The sequence below is a fragment of the Panthera pardus genome, unplaced genomic scaffold, assembly GCF_024362965.1.
Source record: "Panthera pardus isolate Hobbes unplaced genomic scaffold, ASM2436296v1 HiC_scaffold_15, whole genome shotgun sequence".
Taxonomy (NCBI): domain Eukaryota; kingdom Metazoa; phylum Chordata; class Mammalia; order Carnivora; family Felidae; genus Panthera; species Panthera pardus.
Genome location: NW_026526710.1, coordinates 63,338,823 through 63,360,309, shown reverse-complemented (window position 1 = coordinate 63,360,309; position 21,487 = coordinate 63,338,823). Strand labels below are relative to the sequence as shown.

At 39.0% G+C, this 21,487-nt stretch overlaps 1 protein-coding gene across 4 annotated transcripts in view; it reads left to right on the top strand.

Moving 5' to 3' along the window:
* The window catches only part of DYM (dymeclin), a 350,855-nt gene that overhangs the window by 269,696 nt on the left and 59,672 nt on the right, over positions 1-21,487 (top strand). For all 4 annotated transcript variants that reach the window (XM_019464089.2, XM_053902680.1, XM_019464093.2 and 1 more), the window contains one exon: positions 17,159-17,341. In XM_019464089.2, the coding sequence (XP_019319634.1) occupies positions 17,159-17,341 (183 nt within the window). The remainder of the gene's footprint in view (positions 1-17,158; positions 17,342-21,487) is intronic.

Genomic DNA, 21,487 nt, shown 5'->3' with positions numbered 1-21,487 from the left:
CTTTTGCCGCTCTGGCCACATTGCCATAAAACTGGGAAGTCTTCAAGATGCCGAGTAATTGCTTCTGATTTGAGTCCATGAAAACAGCTTTTGGTGTCTAGATTGAGGTCCAGGATCCCTCAATTATATTTGCAGTACTATTTCCAAGTGAAAACATGAAGTTAGGTTTTTCTGTAAGGTTGCATACGTATGTTGAAAGAAGCGTTTTTGAGAAATTTCTGCCTTACACAGCTAGACGGGATTTTATAACTCCCAAGGTGAAATAAAGGTCAAGGACCGCATCTTATTTTATATCCTCAGTACCTGTTCTCTGTGCTTTAGACAATGCTACAGGTCATGATGTTGGCCCTCAGTTACTGTTTGCAAAATCATTGTCTTCTGTGGTTATTTGGTATTTTGTTTGTCTGTCACAACTGAGAACCTGTTTTGTCAAATTTTGTTGAACTGTGGGGGTAGGTTTGTTTATGCCCATTGAGAAATAATTGAATCGAGACAGTATTTGTTTTATGTGTTAATTATTTTAGGGGGAACTTCCTTTTTGAAAATAAAAATGCCTCAAGCATGAGATATAATTTGGTTTTCAAATTAACAATTCAAAAAATGCATCCTGTATTATTGTTTTTCTATTTTAACTTGCTAATTATCTGAAGAATCAAGTGGAGTGATATTTAATGCTGTTTGAGACTTAGTCTCCTTGTAAACCTTATGCAGAAGCTTATTTGCTGCTGCTTTGCTAGAAGTCTCCTAGACACCTAGATTTTCACCCAATGCAGTTTGAAGATCGTTGAAGTAGGGCTTAGAAGACCATTGGGCTAATTGTTTTTTCCCCAACATCTTATTATGAAAATTTTCAAATGTCAAAAAAAAGTTGAGAAATTTTTATAGTGAATAGCCATAAACCTACCACCTAAATTCTACAGTTAACATTTTACTGAACTTGCTCTATTACCTACCTACTTACCCCTGTCCTTCTATCAGTCCATTCTCAGTTGCCCAGTACCTATCATTTGAATAACTACATGGTATTCCATTGTCCTGATGTACTATAATTTATTTAATCATCTGCTGTTGGACATTTAGGACTGCGGTAGGTGTAATGACCCTCGAGTAATTGTGGTAATGACCTCTGAAAAGTGTCCAGGTCCTAATCCCCAGAACCTGTGGATACATTAAGTTACACAGCCAAAGGGACTTAGCAGATGTAAGTAAGGCTATGGACTTTAAGATAGGGAGATTAGTGTGGCTTCTTCAGGTGGACCCAATCAAAGCATACGAGCCCTTAAAAGCAGAGAACTTTCTCCAGCTCAAGTAGAAGAGATAGGCCCAAAGGGAAGGCTGGAGAGATTCAAAGCTGAGAGGGATTTGACACGCGGATGCTGGTTCGAAGATGGAAGAAGCCGGGCGATGCAGGCGCATAAAGCTGCTAACAGAGACTTCCAGCTGACAGCCAGCAAGAAAATAGGAAACTCAGCCCTGCAGCCAGGAGGAACTGAATTCTGCCAACAACCTGAGTGAACTTGGAAATAGATTCTCCCCCAGCGCCTCCAGATAAGAGCCTCGCCCAGCTGACGCCTTGAATTTGGCCTCGTGAGACCCAGGGCAGAGGAACCAGCAGCCAAACCCACCCGAATGTCTTCAGAACTGTGAAATAATACGTTTGCATTGTTTTAAGCTGCACAACTTGTGATAGTTTGCTGTGGCAGCAATAGAAAACTAATTGAGGGATGATGAGAATTTTTCATTATTATATCGTAAACATCCACAAGGCAAAATCCTTGAGCACAGTCTTATTTCCTTAGAATAAATTTCTAACATTAGAATTGCAGGCACAAAAACGTCTGGGCACTTTTAAAGGCTTTCTTAGTAAATATTGATAAGTTGGCACCTGGGAAGAGTTGTGTTAGATCATGCTTCCATCTGGACTCTGCTGAGAAGGCCCATTTCGTTTCTTCTTGACCACACTGGGACTTAGATTTGTTATCTGTATCAATAGGTCAAAAAAAAAGGTAGAGCCTTATAATTTTACTGGGTATTTTTAAACTGGCAAAAGTGAACATATCTTAATGTTTTTATCTTTTGTGAATTACGTGTTTGTGTCCATGGTGCATTTTTTTTCAAATGAAGGCTCTTTCTGTTTCTTTACCAAACAACTTTTTAAATGGACTCTTCTCAAGTTCCTTTAAAAAATCCGCTAGGATGACCATAACTTTTTTCTCCTTTGAATATTTACTGTGATCTCTTAGTATTGCACTATTCTAGAATTCCTGAAACTACTTGGGTTATAGAATTTTTTAGTAATGTTGACTTTGATATGTATATGTTTTGAGTCTTTTAATGACACCGGCTTTTGTTTTCACTTTTGAGCTAACTTTACCATATTTTGAAATCAGTTACGCTACCCTCATTTAAGGAAAAATGACAAACTATCTTTTTTTCTGACCTTAAAAGCTTAAACGGTGTGGCGCCTGGCTGGCTCAGCCAGTAGAGCTTCTGACTCTTGATCTTGGGGCTGGGAGTTCGAGCCCCACGTTGGGTGTAGAGATTACTTAAAGATTAAAACCTTTTAAAAAAATGAATAAAATAAAAGCTTAAAGGGCATAGGAATTACATATTCCCTGAAGATAGAATCAAGGAGCTATTCATAAAACTACATAAGTACAGCCCCCCTTTTCAACAGTGTATCTCTGATAGGTCTTTTACTCTTTTCATGTTATTCTCTTCACATTGGTGATTGTTGCCCAAATGAGTCGATTAGTTAAGAATACAGCACTTTTGTTTTCAAAATTTATTTTTCTTTCTACGTTCATTAGCTGTAGTTTTTCTAGAAAGAATGATTCTTTATCAGACAAGGTTAGTTGAAATGCAATTCATAAAGGAAAGGCTTAATTATTCCCTTTTAATCTCAAGTTTTCAAAGTAAGAAGCTAGTGGCCTGTATACTGACAATGTTGTCCAATGAATTGGTGGGTTTGGGAGGTGAGAGATTTTGCTCTCATTTTTTGAAGGGTTACATTATTAAACTCACGGAGTTTTATATGTTGAATATGTTTGAATTCATTGCATTCTTTTAAAAAAAACTTATTAGCGAAGTATTGCACACATACAGAAAAGTGTGCAAAACATAAGTTGATAGAAGGATTATCATAGATTGTCCCTCTTTGGTTGCTTTGAAGATTACTCTCTTTGTCTTTGGTTTTCAGTAGTTTTACTGTTATGTACTAAGATCAGTTTTTGTCAGATTTATCCTGTTTAGAATTCATAACGTTTCTTAAATTTGTTGCTTGATGTATTTCTCAACTAATATCTATCTCTAAAATACTGATTCAGTTCCTTGCTCTTTATTCTGGATCTTTTCTTATCAGCTGTTTTCTTTCCTTTTTTTAATCTTTATTTTTGAGAGAGAGAGAGAGAGAGAGAGACAGAGTGCAAGTGGGGAAGGAACAGAGAGAGAGAGGGAGACCCAGATTCTGAGGCAGGCTCCAGGCTGTCTGAGCTGGCAGCACAGAGCCCGACACGGGGCTCGAACCCACGAACCATGATATCATGACCCGAGCCGATGTTAGACCCTTAACTGACTGAGCCACCCAGGCTCAACTATTTTCTGCTTCACTAATTTTCTCTGCAGTTGTGTCTCACTTGCTATTTAAGCCATCCATTAAGTTCTTCATGAGTTATTAACGCATTTTTAATATCTAGATTTTTCATGTAGTTCTTTTTTGTAGCTTACAGTTCTTTCCCCAAATTCTGTCTCATCCTCAGATTTGTTAGGCATAATCATTTTAAAGCATGCATTTGAGGTTTTCCTGTGGGCCTGTTTCTACTGTCTTGTTCTCTTGTCTTTCAGTTAGGGACCTGGTTTTACTGCACCTGGTTTTATTGAGTGCCAGACATTTTATATGAAAAATGGTGGAGATAATTTGAGGCCCTTGATGATGTTATCTCCTTCCAGAGAGGATTTTTGCTTATGGCAACTGGTGAGGCTAGGAATGCTATTACACCCAGATTGACTTCATCCGATCTGATTGAGATGCTTCAAAGCTAGACTTGAGTCTTTCTGAGGAATGGTCTGTTTGTTTTTCACTTGTACAATTCAGGTATAGCTCTTAGACTTCCAGATAAAAGCCTGAAGGAATTACCTGGGTCCCTCTTCTTCGACAGATCCTAAATTCCAATATTTACCCTTTCCACCTGTAACTCCTGTGAGCCAGTCAAACCTTTTGCTAAGCTTCCCCACCTACTCGGCTTCTGAGGCCCTCAGCTGTACTTGAGCAAACATCTTTAAGGAAAAAGTGGTCCTAAATGCCAGACTTACCTCTCTAGATCTTTCTGTTTTCCCAAATCTTGCATCTACAATTTTGCACTACCTTGATGGCTTTCTGAGGCCATTATACGGTATATGTGCGTGCATATGTGTATACACACACATATGTACATGTGTAGCTTTTATAGCTGTTCTCAGGTGGGAGAGTTGGTCTGAAACATCGGATCACCTGCCAGAAATCTCATTATATGGGAAGTTTAGCTCTTCGAAGTTTCGTCTTTGGTCACTGGATATCACAGCACGTTGACTTCTGTGTCCTTTTAACGCAATCCACTGGCCATGACAAGCCTCCTGGATTTCTGTCTAGTGCAGGTGTCTCAAGTAATACTCTGTGTGTTCAGGCACAGGCCTGGTACCCGTCATCCTTTCAAGGAGGCTTGGGTTGTTTTGTTTGTTTGGTTTTTGGTCCTGAATGGTGTTTAGAGAACATCATCTAACAGCTGGTGCTCTCATTGCTGTTTGGTTGTCATTACTAGACCTTTGCAGTGGACTGTATTAGAAAATGCATATTTTTCGAACAACAACAAAAAATCATGTTTATGATTTCAAATTCACATTCAGCATTACAAGTTTTTTTAGCTTTCCTTTTTTATTTGGTTTTATGTTTTGAATTCCTCTCTTATTCTGAAAACCTTGATTCTTAAAAACCTTAACCTATTTACTTGAATTAAGTAATCTGTAGCTTCAAAACAGTGTCACCAGTGTGACTACTAAACATTAGACTATTGAACTAAGTTTGAGATTTCATTTCTGTTTTTAGAGTACAGTCTACTTAGTATTCTGCTAGGAAAATATTTATGTACAGTCAATAGGATTTCAAAGATACTCGAGGTAAGAACTTTTGTCAGTATCATCATGTTACAGTTCTGATAAATTGTTACAGTTTATTGTCAAGTTTTTTTTTTTAAGTTTATTTATTTTGAGAGAGAGAGCGCACACCCACACAAGTAGGGGAAGGGTAGAAAGAGAGGAGAGAGAGAGAATTCCAAGCAGGCTTCATGCCGACAGCACAGAGCGCGATGCAGGGCTCGATCCCAGGACCCTGAGATCGTGACCTGAGCCGAAATGAAGAGTTGGACACTTAACCAACTGAGCCACCCAGGCACCCCATATTGTCAAGTTTTAGAGAATTCTTTGTAATTCTCAATTTGATTTTATTTTGGAATATGTAAAACATTTGTTGCCAAAGTCAAAACTGTGTAACAGGATATACGCAGAAAGCTCTTGCTTTGGTTCCTGTTCCCTCTTCCTTGTTCCCTCCCTTCCTTTGTAGGTAACTATTTTATTTAATTTATTTATTTATTTATTTATTTATTATTTTTTATTTTTTATTTTTTTATCCTTCCAGTTTCTTTTTGCATGCACACAGACCCAGTCTTCCCCAGGTCCTTTCTTACCCAAAAGATAACACACGGTGCGTTTGTTGTACAACTCGCTGTATTCACGGCATAGCCCAGAGGTCACTCCATGTTAGTGTAGACACATCTTTGCTTGTCCCAACTGCGTAGTATTAGGCTATGTGGAGATACCATAGCTGATGGATGGACACTTTGTTTTCTTTCGTTATTTACGAATGCCATAATTACTAACCTCGTGCGTATGCTGTTTCATAATCGGGCAAACATGCCTTCGTATTCACCTCCTAAAGGTGGGATTCCTGAGTCAGGGCGCATGTGCACGTGTAATTTTTTTATATATTGCCAAATGTTCCTCCGCTGAGACTGTACCACTTTGCATTCCCACTGACCTCTTTTGAGAGTTACTGTTTTCCTGCGGCCTCACTAATAGAGTATATCATTCGTGTTTTCCATTTTTACCACAGATTGTCAATTTTTTTAGAGAATGATACAGAGAATCTTCATTGAAATGTTTTCCAAATCCATAGTTCTGTTCCTTTTCCTTTCCCTAATGTTTTATATGTTTTCCTTTTGTTCCTCATTAACATGTTGTCTGCTTTTCGTTTGCTTTTAAGGTAAACCAATGTATTTATTTACCTCTCTCTTGTGGTTTTACTGCATTTTCTAATTTATTTCTTTAGGTTTTTTGGGTTTTTTTTTTTTTTTGGTCATTTCTTCTATCCTGCTTTCTTTGGACATACTTTGTTTACTTTCTCAATTTTACTTGTTCACTTCTGAGTGACTGGGAGGCCGTGCATTTTTCTGTTAAGAACAACTTTGGTTGCATCCATTACTGATTAGCATTTCGCCATTGGCTATTTGTTTTTCTTACTGATCTGTAAAATTTCTTCATGTGTTTTTGCTCTTTATGAATATGTTGCTAATATTTTTCTTAGTTGCTATTAGTCTTTTCTCCATTTTTAAGGCTCCTTTTCTCATTTCAAAAGATTTACATTTTTCATGTATCCAAAACTATGTGTTTTTTCCCTCAGAGACTCTGGATTCTTTTCTAAAATGTCAAAAAGCCTCCCAGCCTCTCTTTACCCCATCCCTGGGTCAAGATTATAAAAATATTTACCTGTATTTTTTTTCTAAACCTTTAAACTTTATTTTTGACTTTTTAATCTTCTGGAATTCTTTTTGTTGAAGGAATTAATTAGAGATCTAGCCTTTACATTTTTTTATATTTAATTATTACTCAGCCCAGTAGCATTGATTTGATTATTTATCTCCTCTGGTATAAAATCCAGTCTGTATAATTTACTGAATTCCCACATATACTTGGATGTGTTTCTGGGTTCTTTCTCTTCCACTGTCTTATCTTTCTGTGTATGGTGTCCTATCTAACATATTACCTAGTATAGCATTGCACTACATATTGTTCGTTAGAAAATGTCAGCTCGGTGTTCTTTTTCAAAATTTTGGATGGTAGTTCCAAAGTTCATCCTTGAGTTTCAGTTTCTGCTCTCTTTCCCGTTTCTCATGCCCTTTGCACTGTGGGTAGCAAGCCATAACACCCGAATGTGTGCCTCTGTAGCTTTTCAAAATGCGCTCTCTGGACCTCTCCAGAATTGTCTCGCCTACCCGTCTCCAGGGCCGCTTTGTAGCCAGAAGTGGGTTTTTCTTCTTTTGGGGTGTTTCAGAAGTAGGAGGGCCCCCAGAGTTCCTCTTTACACTAGGGGAAGTCCTGAAGTCGTCTGACTTGGCCAGGGAGACCCGTTTGATCTGGTTCCACCTCTTGTCACCCTCTCTCACATTTGACGTTCTAGCCAAACTGGATTTCCTCCCCGTAGCATGGTCCATGTCGCTGTCAGGCTTTCTGTGCATGCACTTTTCTGCCTTTGACCTCCCCGCCAACTTAGACAGGTCTCTGCCTGCTCGTAATAAGTAGTCATGGGACCTACCATGTAATGAGCACCAGGCAAGACAGCAAATGTTTTAAAATATATTATTTAATCATATCCTATGAAATAGATAATGTTCTAATTTTTGAGATGAGAAGGCTGAGTGAGGTTCATAGGACACATAGCTAGTAAATGCTAAAGCTGGGGTTCACATCCAGGTGTATCTCCAGAGCTTATGTCCTAACTACTCTGTTGTACTGCCTCTCCCCTTTCTCCCCAAGACCCTCAAGTGTTCCCATGGCACCCTGTACCTCCCAGCGGGTGTCTCCTCTAAATGATTACCTGTGGGAAGGTGCGGGCATGTGCGTTTCACTACTCTGTCCCCAGCACCTACCGCGTCATATACTCTATGTGACTCACGAGCCATATGATTTATGTGCCTTAGTTTTCTACTCAGTGCCAGACACTGTGTATAGGAGAGTGGAGTCTGGAGTAAAAAGCGCACCTAAAAACGACACACCCCTGCTGATGTGGGAGTCGACTCATTCTGGTTGGGACTGGAGCTGCGTTTAGCTTTCGTCTTCAGTGCTTGCCAGCCTGGCATTCCCCAGTAGCTGTTGCCTGTGCCTGAAGGGCGGGCCTGGGTTCTGTTCCGTGTTGCTCTCAGCAGTCCCTGCGGCCGAGTCAGAGAAGGGCTGTTTCTGTTGTCCTGGCCCAGACTCTTCCTTGGGGAGCCTGTGTGCGTGCCTGGGTCTTAGAGGTGGGGCTTTCTCGACCCCTCTGTCCCTCCTCATCTTGTCAGCTCTGTGTCTGCGGTTGGCCTTAAGCGACAGTTCCCCGCCCCATTCCAGTGGTAGCATGAGATCCAGGTATAGGATTCTGCACCCCACATGGTTTCCTACCCTATTCCCCAGTGTTAGAGGGTTTTTGTTTGGTTCACCTACCAGCAGAAACAGATCCCTGCCTAGGTCCTGGAGATGAGTTTCCTGCTTCTCATTCAGAGGCAGATGGGTTATATTTCTACTTCTCCCCAGAAACAGTGGAAATTTCCGTGTGTTCTGGGCCAGTAGAGTTTGCTGCCCCAGTAGCTTCAAGCTTTTGCTTAGCATGAGAGGAGGGTGTGGAAAGCAGGGTCAGATAGAGGGTTCTTTTCCGTCTCCTTCTCCACACCCAGCCTTTCTCCTGAGCACCTGGTGACGGCTGGGAGAAAAGAGCTTTCAAGTGAGTGCAGACTCCACTGTATCTGGGGCTCCAGCTTTCCAGACTGACACATTAGACCACACTTAGCCTTTAAGAACATATTGAAATAGTGTCTGATTTCTTTCTACCAGCTTGTGTGGAGACCATGTCTTCCCCCTGTGCTTGCCAAAAACAAGAGGGTGTGTGTGCTCCTTCTCTCTTTAGAGGGGCTTGTCCCTCTGGGGAGTTCATGTCACTTGATGGACTTCCAAAATTACTCTCTGATGGCCTCAAGAAGACTTAGGATTTACTAAATTATCTGGCTTTTTCTCACTGGTAGAGTGAGAGAGGTGATCTTCACACATCCTAAGCACAAGCCAGTGTGGGTCCCTTATCGTGCTTCCCTGCCTTGCCCCAGAGTGCCCACTTATTTCACATTTGAAGGAGCTGAGGCCCGGATGGTAACTTGTCCCGTCTATGGCAAAACTGGGGCTAGAACCCAGTCTAGAGCCTCTCTCCACTGAGTGGCAGCTACTTCTGGTCTTCCTTTTTCCATTTTTTTTTTTTTTAACTGGGCTGTAACTCTCCTATATGTGATTCTTAGCACCACTGACTCTTCTTAGGGAGAAAGAATGAAAAAAGGGCACCCACGTTTAGAAATGATTCCCCTAGGGCCACCTGGCTGGCTCAATTGGTTAAGCGTCCAACTTCGGCTCAGGTCGCGAGTTCAAGCCCCACGTCGGGCTCTGTGCTGACAGCTCAGAACCTGGAGCCTGCTTTGGATTCTGTGTCTGCCTCTCTCTAGTCCTCCTCCACTCATGCTCGCTCTCTCTCTCTCTCTCTCTCTCTCTTTCTCAGGAATAAAGAAAGTTAAAAAAAATTTTTTTAAGTAAAAAATAAAGGAATGATTTCCCTTTTGTGCATTAACAATATCAAAGATAATAAACCTTGACATTTAATGCATGATAAAAGCCACAGGGTTTAGAGAATGATTATTTTCAAACTCAGACTTACACATTTTTACTCTCAAAGGTTGTTGAGTGGTTTTCCCTTCTAAACTAACAGTGGCTCTATTCAAGGTGCTGGGGTAATCTGACGTAAATTCTGAATTTTACTGAAGTTTGAGGTCATCCTAAAGATTTTTCTACATTAATTATGTGTTTGGTTACTCTAATAAAATTTGCTTTCTAAATTCATTGTTTTCTGCATTCTCTATGGAAGCGAAGACTCCCAAGTAGCAAGGGATTTTTAAAAAAATTTTTTAATGTTTATTTATTTTTGAGAGAGACAGAGACAGAGCGCGAATGAACATGAGTGGGGGAGGGACAGAGAGAGAGAGGGAGACACAGAATCCGAAGCAGGCTCCAGACTCTGAGCTGTCAGCACAGAGTCTGACGTGGGTCTCAAACTCATGAACTGCGAGATGACCCATGAGCCGAAGTCGGACACTTAACCAACTGAGCCACCCAGGCGCCCCAGCAAGGGATTTTTTTTTTAATCTTATAAGCACTTGTTTTTGCAGATGAAAAACTACAGCCTAGGTGAAGTGACTTAACAAAGGTCATACAGCTCGTTGTAGGCAGAGCTAAGACTAGAACGGGGCTCTTCTCTTTCTGATTGGGATGAGGGAGCCACACAGTGGAACATCAAAGCCGTTATAAAGAAAAGATACATCTTACTAGGGAGTTATTTTACTCAGATTTTACTTTATAGGATGTCAAAGGATATTCCTTTTTAAATTCTTTTGTTTTGTTTTGTTTTGTTTTGTTTTGTTTTGTTTTGTTTTGTTTTAGAGAGGGAGGGAGGAGGGACAGAGGGAGAGAGAATCCCAAGCAGGCTCCAGGCTCGGCGCCGAGCCCCACGTGGGGCTTGATCTTGATCCCACGACCCTGGGATTGTGACCCAAGCTGAAATCAAGAGCCTGACGCTCAACCAGCTGAGCCACCCAGGCACCCCAGAATCTTTCTTTTTATGATAAAACACCAATACAGTTTGAAGAAGAGTGGAAATGAACACTAATTCTTTAAAAAAAAAATTTTTTTTTAATCTTTATTTATTTTTGAGAGAGAGAGTGTGAGCAGGGGAGGAGCAGAGAGAGAGGGAGACACAGAATCCAAAGCAGGCTCCAGGCCCCGAGCTGTCAGCACAGAGCCTGATGCGGGGCTGGAACTCCCGAACCGTGAGATCATGACCTGAGCCGAAGTCAGATGCTCAACCGACTGAGCCACCCAGGCACCCCATGAACACTAATTCTTAAGGCAAAACGATACATTTTTAAAAACAGAACAAAAAAACTCCAGGCTTGGATGTCCGCTTGCTGTCTGCCCGTACGAGGGCCTGAGGAAATCAGAACAGCACTGCCCCACACCCCACTTTACGCCCCGTGTGAGGAGCCTGCTAAGGTAATGGGATTGTGGGGGGCTGCAACTTAGTTGGATTTCCATCAGAACATTCCTTTTTTGTGCGAGTTCTCTGGCTCTTTTCCAGGTATGGAAAAACATGTAAAGTTAGCCAATGTCCCCTAGCAGCCACCATTATCTTGCCTTCCTGCCACCAGTAAGCATGTTTTAAATAACAGACTTCCCAGGCTTCTAGTTTAGGCTTGTGGGCCACGTTCAAACCCTGTCCAAAGAATGAAGAAAAAGACCACATCGTTTTACATTCCCACACGAGGCCGAGGCCGGTGGTGCCTTTGCTCTGCCTCCCCCCACCACTCCCCTACTCCCGCGTTATTAAGGTTACACATTGTCTCCTCTGGTCACAGGATTTATTCTTCAGCTGCGGTTTTCCATGTAATATAAAGCTAGTTCTTGCTATCAGAAGCTTGATATTTGGGGGCGAATCCAGTTCTGGCTAGAACTAACATGGTCACAAAGCTTTTTAGTGTGTGTGCCAGTAAATTAACAACATAAAGATAACAAGAGTCTATCACCAAATGATTGGCTTTGAAGGCCATTTGCACATTAACTTTAAAAAGAGCGTTGCCTGTGCATTTCCTCCCCCTTCATCCCCACTTTGGCAAAGTCCCATTAATTTTGTTGAAGGTTTTATTTTCTGCTGAAAATGCAGGAAATTTAGACAACTCTCTTGGAATCCCCCCAAAACTAATACAAACAAGATACATATGCTTCTCTTAAGGAAACTAAAAATAAATGATTTGAAACTATTTAACTGTATAAATTCCCTCTTAAAAGGAAAAGGAAGTTTATATAATGAGGCAACCCTGAGCACTGTTGACAGGGTCAGATCCTCCCACAACTGCCTGCCTGTTTGTTAGATGTGAAATCACAGCTTCGCACAGAACCTGTTCAGTGTTCATTACCAACATGTACAAAAACCGTCAGAAACATCTGAACATGGGACCATTTTTCGGGGTCCCTTTTTTGAGACTTTGCACAACTAAATAAGTATGTGTTTTTGGTTTTTTGTTTTTGGGGGGCCTCTGGGGGGTTTTTTGGAGAAGAAAGTCTGATCTGGGATCCGTTTCTAGAATGGAAACTCTATGTGCTAAAAACAAAGTCCCATGAATGAAAAAGACATGACATTCTCCACATACTTTGCTGCTCTCCCAGTGAGCCATCAGGTTTTCCCTGAGAGAGCTGATTTTGACACAATACACGGGAAACATGATTGGTTTTTTAAGACACATCTTTTTATAAAAACCTTACATAATTCCATAAACGTAAGTCAGTTTTTCTATACATGCCCTGTAATGGACCAGTTTTATAAATTAATAGAAGTGGAATTCAGGGCTTATATTTAAGACTAAGAAATGTGATTTCTAATTCTTTATAGTTACAGTAATTGAATTAATTTATCAACTTTGGAAAGGCATTTATCTTTTTCTTTTTATATAATGGCTGAAATTACCATGATTTTTCATCTTTCAAATACATTATTATTTTTTTTAAAAAAACACTCACATGGTGCGGTCCTTACTGTGTGTTACACACTATGTTAAGGGCTTTACAAGTGCTATTTCATTTCATCGTCATGGAAAAAAAAAAATCAAATAGCAATCTTCTCTAAATACCATTTGAAATTCTGACACCCGAATGGTGATGTGATTAGATAACATTTAGGTCTGTTTAAATATTGAGATTTGGACAATTCTGAAATTGTAAAGAAACTCTTACTCTTATTTTTCATCTTTGTACAAGTAGTGATTATTGCCCAACAATGCCTTTTAAAAATGAAGCAGGAAGGATTCCATTTGCTTATTGCCATGCATAGTAGGTACCTGCACCAGAATCCAGTCATAGTAGCAAATAACTTATAAATTACCATGGTCAGGATCGTTTTCTGTGGGAATTAGAATTAAATAAAAGTTTGAGAATAGATAATTAGATCTCTTGGAACCATCATTCTGTGAGGAAGTTCTTGCCACCCAGAAGAGACCATGTGCAGAGAGTCAAAGACCCTGCCCCCACTCCCCAGCTACACCTCCCACCCTTTTTCTCACAAGCCACACCAATCTGCCAGCCGTGTGAGCTGTCATACCAGGAGAGCCTCTAACCTACAGTCAGGCGTCCCCATGGGAAGCCACATGGAGCAGAGACCTGCTGTCCCCATCAAGGCCAGCCCAGATCATTAGCAAACCAAATGATTATTGCTATTCTACACTGCTAAGCTGTGGAGTAGTTTGTCACACGGCAATAGCTAACTGATTTAAAAGTCACAAAACACGATGGAAGGAATAAATGCAAAGGTGCCAACAATGACAACAAATGTAAGTGAACTAAACTCACTGAAAATTCAGAAGCTATCAGATTTTTTTTTTAATGTTTATTTATTTTTGAGAGAGAGAGAGAGAATGTGTGAACAGGAGAGGGACAGAGAGGGAGGGAGACACAGAATCCAAAGCAGGCTCCAGGTTCTGAGCTGTCAGCACAGAGCCCGACGCAGGGCTTGAATCCACGAGCCGCGAGATCGTGACCTGAGCCTAAGTCAGATGCTCAACGGACTGAGCCACCCAGGCGCCCCACAGATTAGATTTACAAACTCTGAAACCTAGCTATATAGTTGCTTTTAAGTATATATGTTTCTAGTAACACAGACAGTTTGAAAATTAAAGGCTTGAAAGTTAAAGATATACCTGGCAAATGTTAAAAAAAAAAAAAAGTGAAGATGGTACAACAACGTTAATATCAGTAAAGCACATAAAATAAACAATATGGATTGAGAGAAACAGTAGATAGTGATAAAAATGTGTTGTTGGTTTTTTAAAGATGACAATCATGGACCTAGAGTCACTCTGAATATGTGAATCGCTTGGAGGAATAGATAAACCCTTTCTTATTTGGGGAAATTTTGACATAACTGTCCAGAAGTGATGAATCTTTCAGACAGTGACTATTAAATGAGATGATTATATATGTGGATGAGAAACTCAGGCATAAGCCTTCCTACATGACAGTGTACATGTGTTGTCATTGCTCTTTAAGCAACAATCTGGCAACATCTATTCACGATACAAATCCAATATTTTCAGCAGTCCCTTTCCTGGAACCTGTCCCAGAGAGGTGGAAGGACAGATATAAGCCCCAAGGACAGACAGAAGACAGACGTAAGGGCAGATCTACCAATACACTTACTGTATCATTGCTGGTAGAAACGAGGAGACAGGAATTGATTGGATGGCCATTAGTAAGAGAATGTTGTGATGTATTTTACATATGCAATAAACTGATAATACATTGTTCCTATTTTACTTTTGAGACCAGTTTTCTTCTAGAATGATTAAAAAATAAAACTGTCCTTATTTCCTTGTGTAGGTCTACCATCCAGTCTGGTTTTATACTCATTCTAATGCCCGAAGAAATTGTTGTACATTTCTCACAGTACAGGTGCCTCCTACATTATCTCAGCTTATTTTAGTGTGAAAGAAATCCCTATTTCACCTTCACATTTGAAAGATATTTTTGCTAGCTATAGAATTCTTCTTTGACTCTTCTTCAGCACTGTATCCATGCCCCTCCGTTTAGATCAGCTTGTGTCGTTTCTCCAAGCCCCCTCGTATAATTCCTATCCTTGTGTCTCGTACTTAATGTGTTTTTGTCTTTGGCTTTCAAAGTTGAATATGGTGTATCTGGATGTGTGTTTTGTTTTGTTTTGTTTTGTTTTGGGTGCATTTGTGGGGGGGATATTCTCTGAGCTTCTTAGAAGATCATTGTTTGATTCTTTCATTATTTTAATGCTCAGCCATTATCTCTTCAAGACTCTGTGAAGTCCGCTATTGAACCCACCTAGGTGTTCTTTATATATATATATTATATATATATATATAATATATATATATATAAATAAAACATATATATGTAAAACATATATATATTATATATATATTATATATATGTTTTATATATATATAAAACAGTATATAAAAAATATATATAGGAATATATATTATATATATAATATATATAGGAATATATATAATATATATATATATAAAATATATATAGGAATATATTTTATATATATATAAAATATATATAGGAATATATATTATATATATATTAGCAGTAAATATATATATAGGAATATATATTATATATATTATATATATTAGCAGTAAATATATATATAGGAATATATATTATATATATTATATATATTAGCAGTAAATATATATATATATATATATATAGAGAGAGAGAGAGAGAGAGAGAGAGAGAGAGCGAGCAGGGTGGGGAGAGAAGGGGACAGAGGATCTGAAGTGGGCCCTGCGCTGACAGCCAGTGTGGGGCTTGAACTCATGAACTGTGAGATCATAACCTGATGAGTTATGTTGGACACTTAACCAACTGAGCCACCCAGGGACCCCTATATTTTTTAAAATTCTAGCATTTACATTTGTCACTTTCTTACAGTTTTCAGCTCTACTAAAATTCCCCATCAATCATGATAGATTTTGTAAATTATAGTTCTTTAAAATTTCTTGTTAGATATTCTTAATATCTTTCTGTCAGTCTGATAATGCTGGTTATTTTGATTCTTGGATGTGAGTTGTTTTTACTTGGTTTTTGTTTCTTTGTCTTGCACATTTCGATTGAATGCTGGACATTATACTTCGTATACATTGTACAAGTGGAGATAAGTTGTGTGCAAATAAGCATAGCTTTTTGTCTGCTGGACCAGATAGTGAATATTTTTTACTTTGCAGGCCATACCGTCTTTGAGGTATACTTTATCTGACACTAATAGATCAGATCATTTCTTTCAATTAATATTTGCATGGTATATCTTTTTCTCATCCTTTTGCTTTTGACCTAACTATATTTTGAAGTGAGTTCTATTTGAGATTTCTTGGGGCTGGCATATAGTTGAGTCTTGTGTTCTTATCCACTGTGCAAAACTTTGAGTTTTAATTATTTACACAATTTGCAATTAATGTCATTACTGATAGATATTTTAGAGCTTAAGTCTGCCATTTTACTTTCTGTTTTCTGTTTGTTCCCTATTTTTCGTATGCCTGTCTTATTTTTCTGCCTTCCTGTAGATACTTGAACACTTTTTTAGAATTCCATTTTGATGTATGTATATACTGTTTTTGTGTAGATCTCTGTGTAGATTTGCTCTAAACAGTATACATACATAACTTGTCACAATCTAGTATTGTTGACATTTAACAGTTCAAGAGAGAAGTAGAAACCTTTTCTGTCTTTACATCCCTTTGCCCTCCCTGGTTTATAGTATAATTGTCTTAGATATTCGCTTATAAACATCGAGAACCACATCAGACAATGTTATAATTTTTTGCTGTAACTTTCAGACATAATTTAGGAAACTTAAGAGGAAAAGGAAAGTGTTGTATTTACCTATATTTTTGCTCTTTCCGTTGTCCTTTCTTCCAAGAGATTTGTTGATTGTTTTTGCTGTCTTGTAACTATTTCATGTTTAGATTCCCAAAGACTATTGACTGGGGAAAAAGAGGCAAAACAGTAGGCTATTTATCTGTAAACAGAAAGATCGACATGACAGTGTAGAGAAGTGAGGTCATGTTCTGAATGAGGCGCTTTTCTTGGAATTGGTAAGACCCAACCACCACCTTAAACTGTGGAAGTCTAATGATTTAGGGTGATGCCATATGGGAATACCAACAAGAGGTTAGTAAGTAAGGGCCTCAGTAAGCACCACATTTCCTCCTAGATTGGTGAGTCTATGATTTATTATTTCAGTTTCTAATTGTGACTATCTGAGTTCAAAAGATTTTTACTCAAATACTGTAGTAAGTGATCAACCTGATTCTAAAGATTCTTGACAAAAATAATCAGAAAAATAATCTAAAGATTCTTGACAAATGATCTCTTTTGCATTATCTTTTCAATGTCGTTATAATTTTAAAGCAGTTACTCTTGGTCTGATTAATTCTGTGTTAATGAGAAGAACACTGTGTGTGTTTTCTTTCTTTATCAGGCACAAGACCTAAATGTCATCGAAGAAGTGATTCGAATGATGTTAGAGATCATCAATTCCTGCCTGACAAATTCTCTTCACCACAATCCAAACTTGGTGTACGCACTGCTTTACAAGCGAGATCTCTTTGAACAGTTTCGAACTCATCCTTCATTTCAGGATATAATGCAAAATATCGATCTGGTAAGTGTAAATGGAGATCCCACGATTCTTTTTTGAGTGTTAAAAAAGTTGAACAAACTTTGATAAAAAAAAAAAAACTACATAAGTTAGAATCCCTTCTTTGAACATAAACTAGATTTGTAGTCTGTTCTGCCATAACAATTATTGTATTCCGTGTGCATTACACACACACTATTTAATAGAATCGAGATCATACTTTATACAGAATATATTCTGCCGTATTTACTTAGCATTTAGATCATCAACATTTTTCTGTGGTATCATCAATTCTTTGAAAATCTCACGTTTTAGTATCTGTGTGACGTATAAGATAACGGATGTCCCAAAAGAATATTTAACCATTATTCCATTTGTGCTCATTTTGGGTGTTTCACATATTTTATATTATTTCATAATTAATGAACAGTTTATAAATAAATCGTATTTCCCCTGTATTCAGTTATATTTTTGGTATGGTCTTAGAACTGGAATTGTACTAGTTTTTATTTTTGGAGGATATCACGATTTTTAAAACTCAACACACGCTGCCATACTACTCTCCAGAAACACTGGGCAGAAACACCTGTAAATCCAGCAACACCTGTAAATCATCTTATTTCCACGAGTGATCTACGAGAGGATTTGTCTCACTACACTCTTCTTGCAGCTTTGAGTAGTATAATTATTTTAATATTTGTCTTTTTATATCAGAAGTGGTATTTCATTATCATTTTTATGTGAATTTCTCTGGTAAGTATGTCTAAACACTCTTCCCAGGTTTATAACCTTTCTGTCCTTTCTAAAAATGTTTTTGCTGTAATTTCTATTGCTGTGTTAGTGTTTTCCAGTTCAGTTTGGTTCCACAACTATTTCCTTTTTTTCTCACAGATTAATCTCCTACTAATTAACTTAACATACTAGGGAAAAGCTTAAAGAAAGTAGCCAGAAAATATGTTCAGTAGTTTATCAAGCAAACCAAATACCATGAGCAGGTAGCATTCGACCCTGGAAAGCAACCAGCCTTTCCTATTGATAATTTATTTATTGTAGTAGAGCAAATGAGAAGAAAAAAATCATCCATATATAATAGGATCATCTTATTAAATGCTAAAGATATTGCATGAAAACAAACACTTCTGAGGAAACTGTGAATAGGATATTTCTTTTTTTGATTTTTTTATTTTATAATATCAGTATAACTAAAATACAGTGTTCTGTTATTTTGAGGTATACAATGTAGTGATTCAACAATTCTGTACATTACTCAGTGTTCATCATGGTAAGTGTACTCTTAATCCCTTCACACAGTTCACCCATGCCCCCACCTACCGCCACCCTGGCGATCATCTGTTTTCTCTAGATAAGAGTCTGTTTTTTGGTTTGTCTCTTTTTTCCTTTCTTCATTTGCTTTGTTTCTTAAATTCCACATATGAGTGAAACGATACAGTTTTTGTCTTTTTGTGACTTATTTCATTAGCATGATACCCTCTGAATCCATCCATGCCGTTGCAAATGGCAAGATTTCACTCTTTTTTGTGGCTGAATAATATTTCATTGTGTATATATACTCCACATCTTCTTTATCCATTCATCTGTGATGGACACTTGAGTTGTTTCCATAATTTGTTGTTAATAATGCTGCAGTGAACACAGGGGTGCATATTTCTTTTCTAATTAGTGTTTTTGTGATTCCACAACCGTTTCTTGAGTAATTAATCTGATTCACAATACCAGGCACCAGAGTAAACTGAAGAGCCAACATCCTTGTCCTTATATTACTTACATTCAGAAAAACATTCAATAATTAAATTCTTTTTGTTGTTGTTTGTTTATTTTTGAGAGAGAGAGAGTGAGTGAGCATGAGCAAGGGAGGGGCAGAGAGAGAGAGAGAACAGAGGATCCAAGCAGGCTCTGTGCTCATAGCAGTGAGCCCAATGCAGGGCTTGAACTCACGATCCGTGAGATCATGACCTGAGCTGAAGTCAGACGCTCAACGAACTGAGCCACCCAGGTGCCCCTCGATAGTTAAATTCTTACACGGTTAAAGTATGTGAGTTTGGTCATAAGTAAGCACAGGCACATACCCTTTTCTGAGACGTACGCCCAGAAGTGGAATTGCTTAGTAGGTAACGTGTATTATGCCAGAGTGCTTTCCGTGGGGGGCTACTGTTGACTCTCTGACCAGTGGTGTATGAGAGGTTCTGTTACTTCACATGCACTTAGTTTTGTCAGTTTTGTGATAGCACCTCATTATAGTTTTAATTTGCAATTTCTTGATGACCACCGAGGATGAGCATTTCTTCCCCCACCTCTTACGGGTTTCCGCTTTTATGAGTTTCCATTCAAATCCTTTGCCAGGTTTTCTGTTGTTTATCTTTGTGCAGATACTTGATGTGTTCTGGATTCTAGGCCTTTCTTGATGATGTGTTACATGCATCCAGTCATGGATACAGCGACAGACTTTCAGCCATAACTCTAAAACTCCTCGCAAAATGGTCAAGCAGATCAGATCAAGTTTTTGTTTCCATTCTCTTCTTGGAGACCTGCTTTCTGCCCCAGTTACACGGTGCTCTGGTTCTCCTGCCCGGTTGCAACATCTTCCTGGGAATTTCCTTCCCCTGTCTCCTTCGGCTGACTTTGGCTCCTGTGTCTTCCTCTTTCTCGGCTGACCGCGTCACGTTGGCAAGAGTGTATACTACGTAGTAGCTTTCTGGGAAAAGGGTGTACATGAAGTATATCTCATTTTAACCTTCAATTTATAGATAAAACCAGCTTAGAGAGATTTTACCTTGCTCACAGTCACATATTCTTAAAGTCATAGAGGCAGGACTCAGACCAGGCAGTTTGATGACAAAGCCCATGCCCATGTGTGAAATCACCATGCCCACCTACCGAACCCCTTGACTAAATGCTCCCACAGTTTCTCGTACACTGCCTAAAAACATCTAGTCCTATCCACAGAGATTTCACCATTTCCTTTCTCTCTCAGGATCACGTCTAATGATGTCCGATCGGTCTTTATTCCACCAGTGTTAGAACTGAGGATCCTTCTCAGTAACCAGACAGATGACATCCTTAAAAAAATATCTCAGAAGGGCCATATTGGTTTTTGAAGAGACACACGAGAACCATGCAGGGAGAACCATGCAGGAAACTTCGTTTCCTTGGAAAGATGTAAGAACCAGAGTGAAGGTGAGGAAACAGAAGGGACCTTGCTGTGCTTTCACACGGTGCGTGACCACGTGGAAATGAAGCAGCGTGTTAACTGGACATCCACCCAGCGCTCACTCTCCTGAGCTTGAGGGGCAAAATGGTCGGCCCAAGGTCACTTAGCCAGTAGGTCACTCAGCCAGGCCTCGAATCCGGGTGTTCTTACCAGAGACTCTCTATGCTTGCAGCATTCACTTGAATAACCTGACGTAAGATTTCAAACGAGCAGGTTTTCCAACAACTTTTTGTTGAATGCTGCCGTCCGAAATAGTGCAGGGCACAATGGAAGATCATTCAAAAAGCATTTTAAACTCTTTTACATATTTTGGAAAGAATGCCACGATAGAGATAAAAATAACATCCCTACTTTTTGTCTCTCTCAGCACTTTGCCTTCCCCTCCGCTGCCCTAAATGCCCCCTGAAATTTGGCTCAAGCAAGCCGTTGCTCTATCTTTTTTCGTGGAGTTAACCTTGAAAAGTGTTGGTAGACTATGAATTGCTGTTATTTTTAGCTGACAGGCAGTTCAGAGTTGATATTTTTCATTGAGACATTCAGCAATGTTGAATATCTAAGACAGGAGAGACTAACCTTGGAGCACTTTTAACTTCCATGGAAGGAGATCGACATGTGTTTCAAGTGGCCAAATTTCTATTAGCCACTGCCACATATCCTTCCCATCTAACCCATAAAATGATATGATCTGGCTGAATTAAGTAGCAGGACAATCAAATTACCACACCAAATGAGAGAAGACATGAAAGAAATTTCATGGCTGCATATCAGTAAGGAACAGAGGCAATGAACAGTCAAGTCGTATAGTGTGGTAAAGGCAAGAACTATTTTTATCTCTGGACAGTGTAAAATTCATGTTAGATTTTGTGTATTTCCAAACCTGACCATCCTTGCTGAGCTCCAGACTAGTGCATTCTGTTGTCTACCTAACAATCCCACATAGG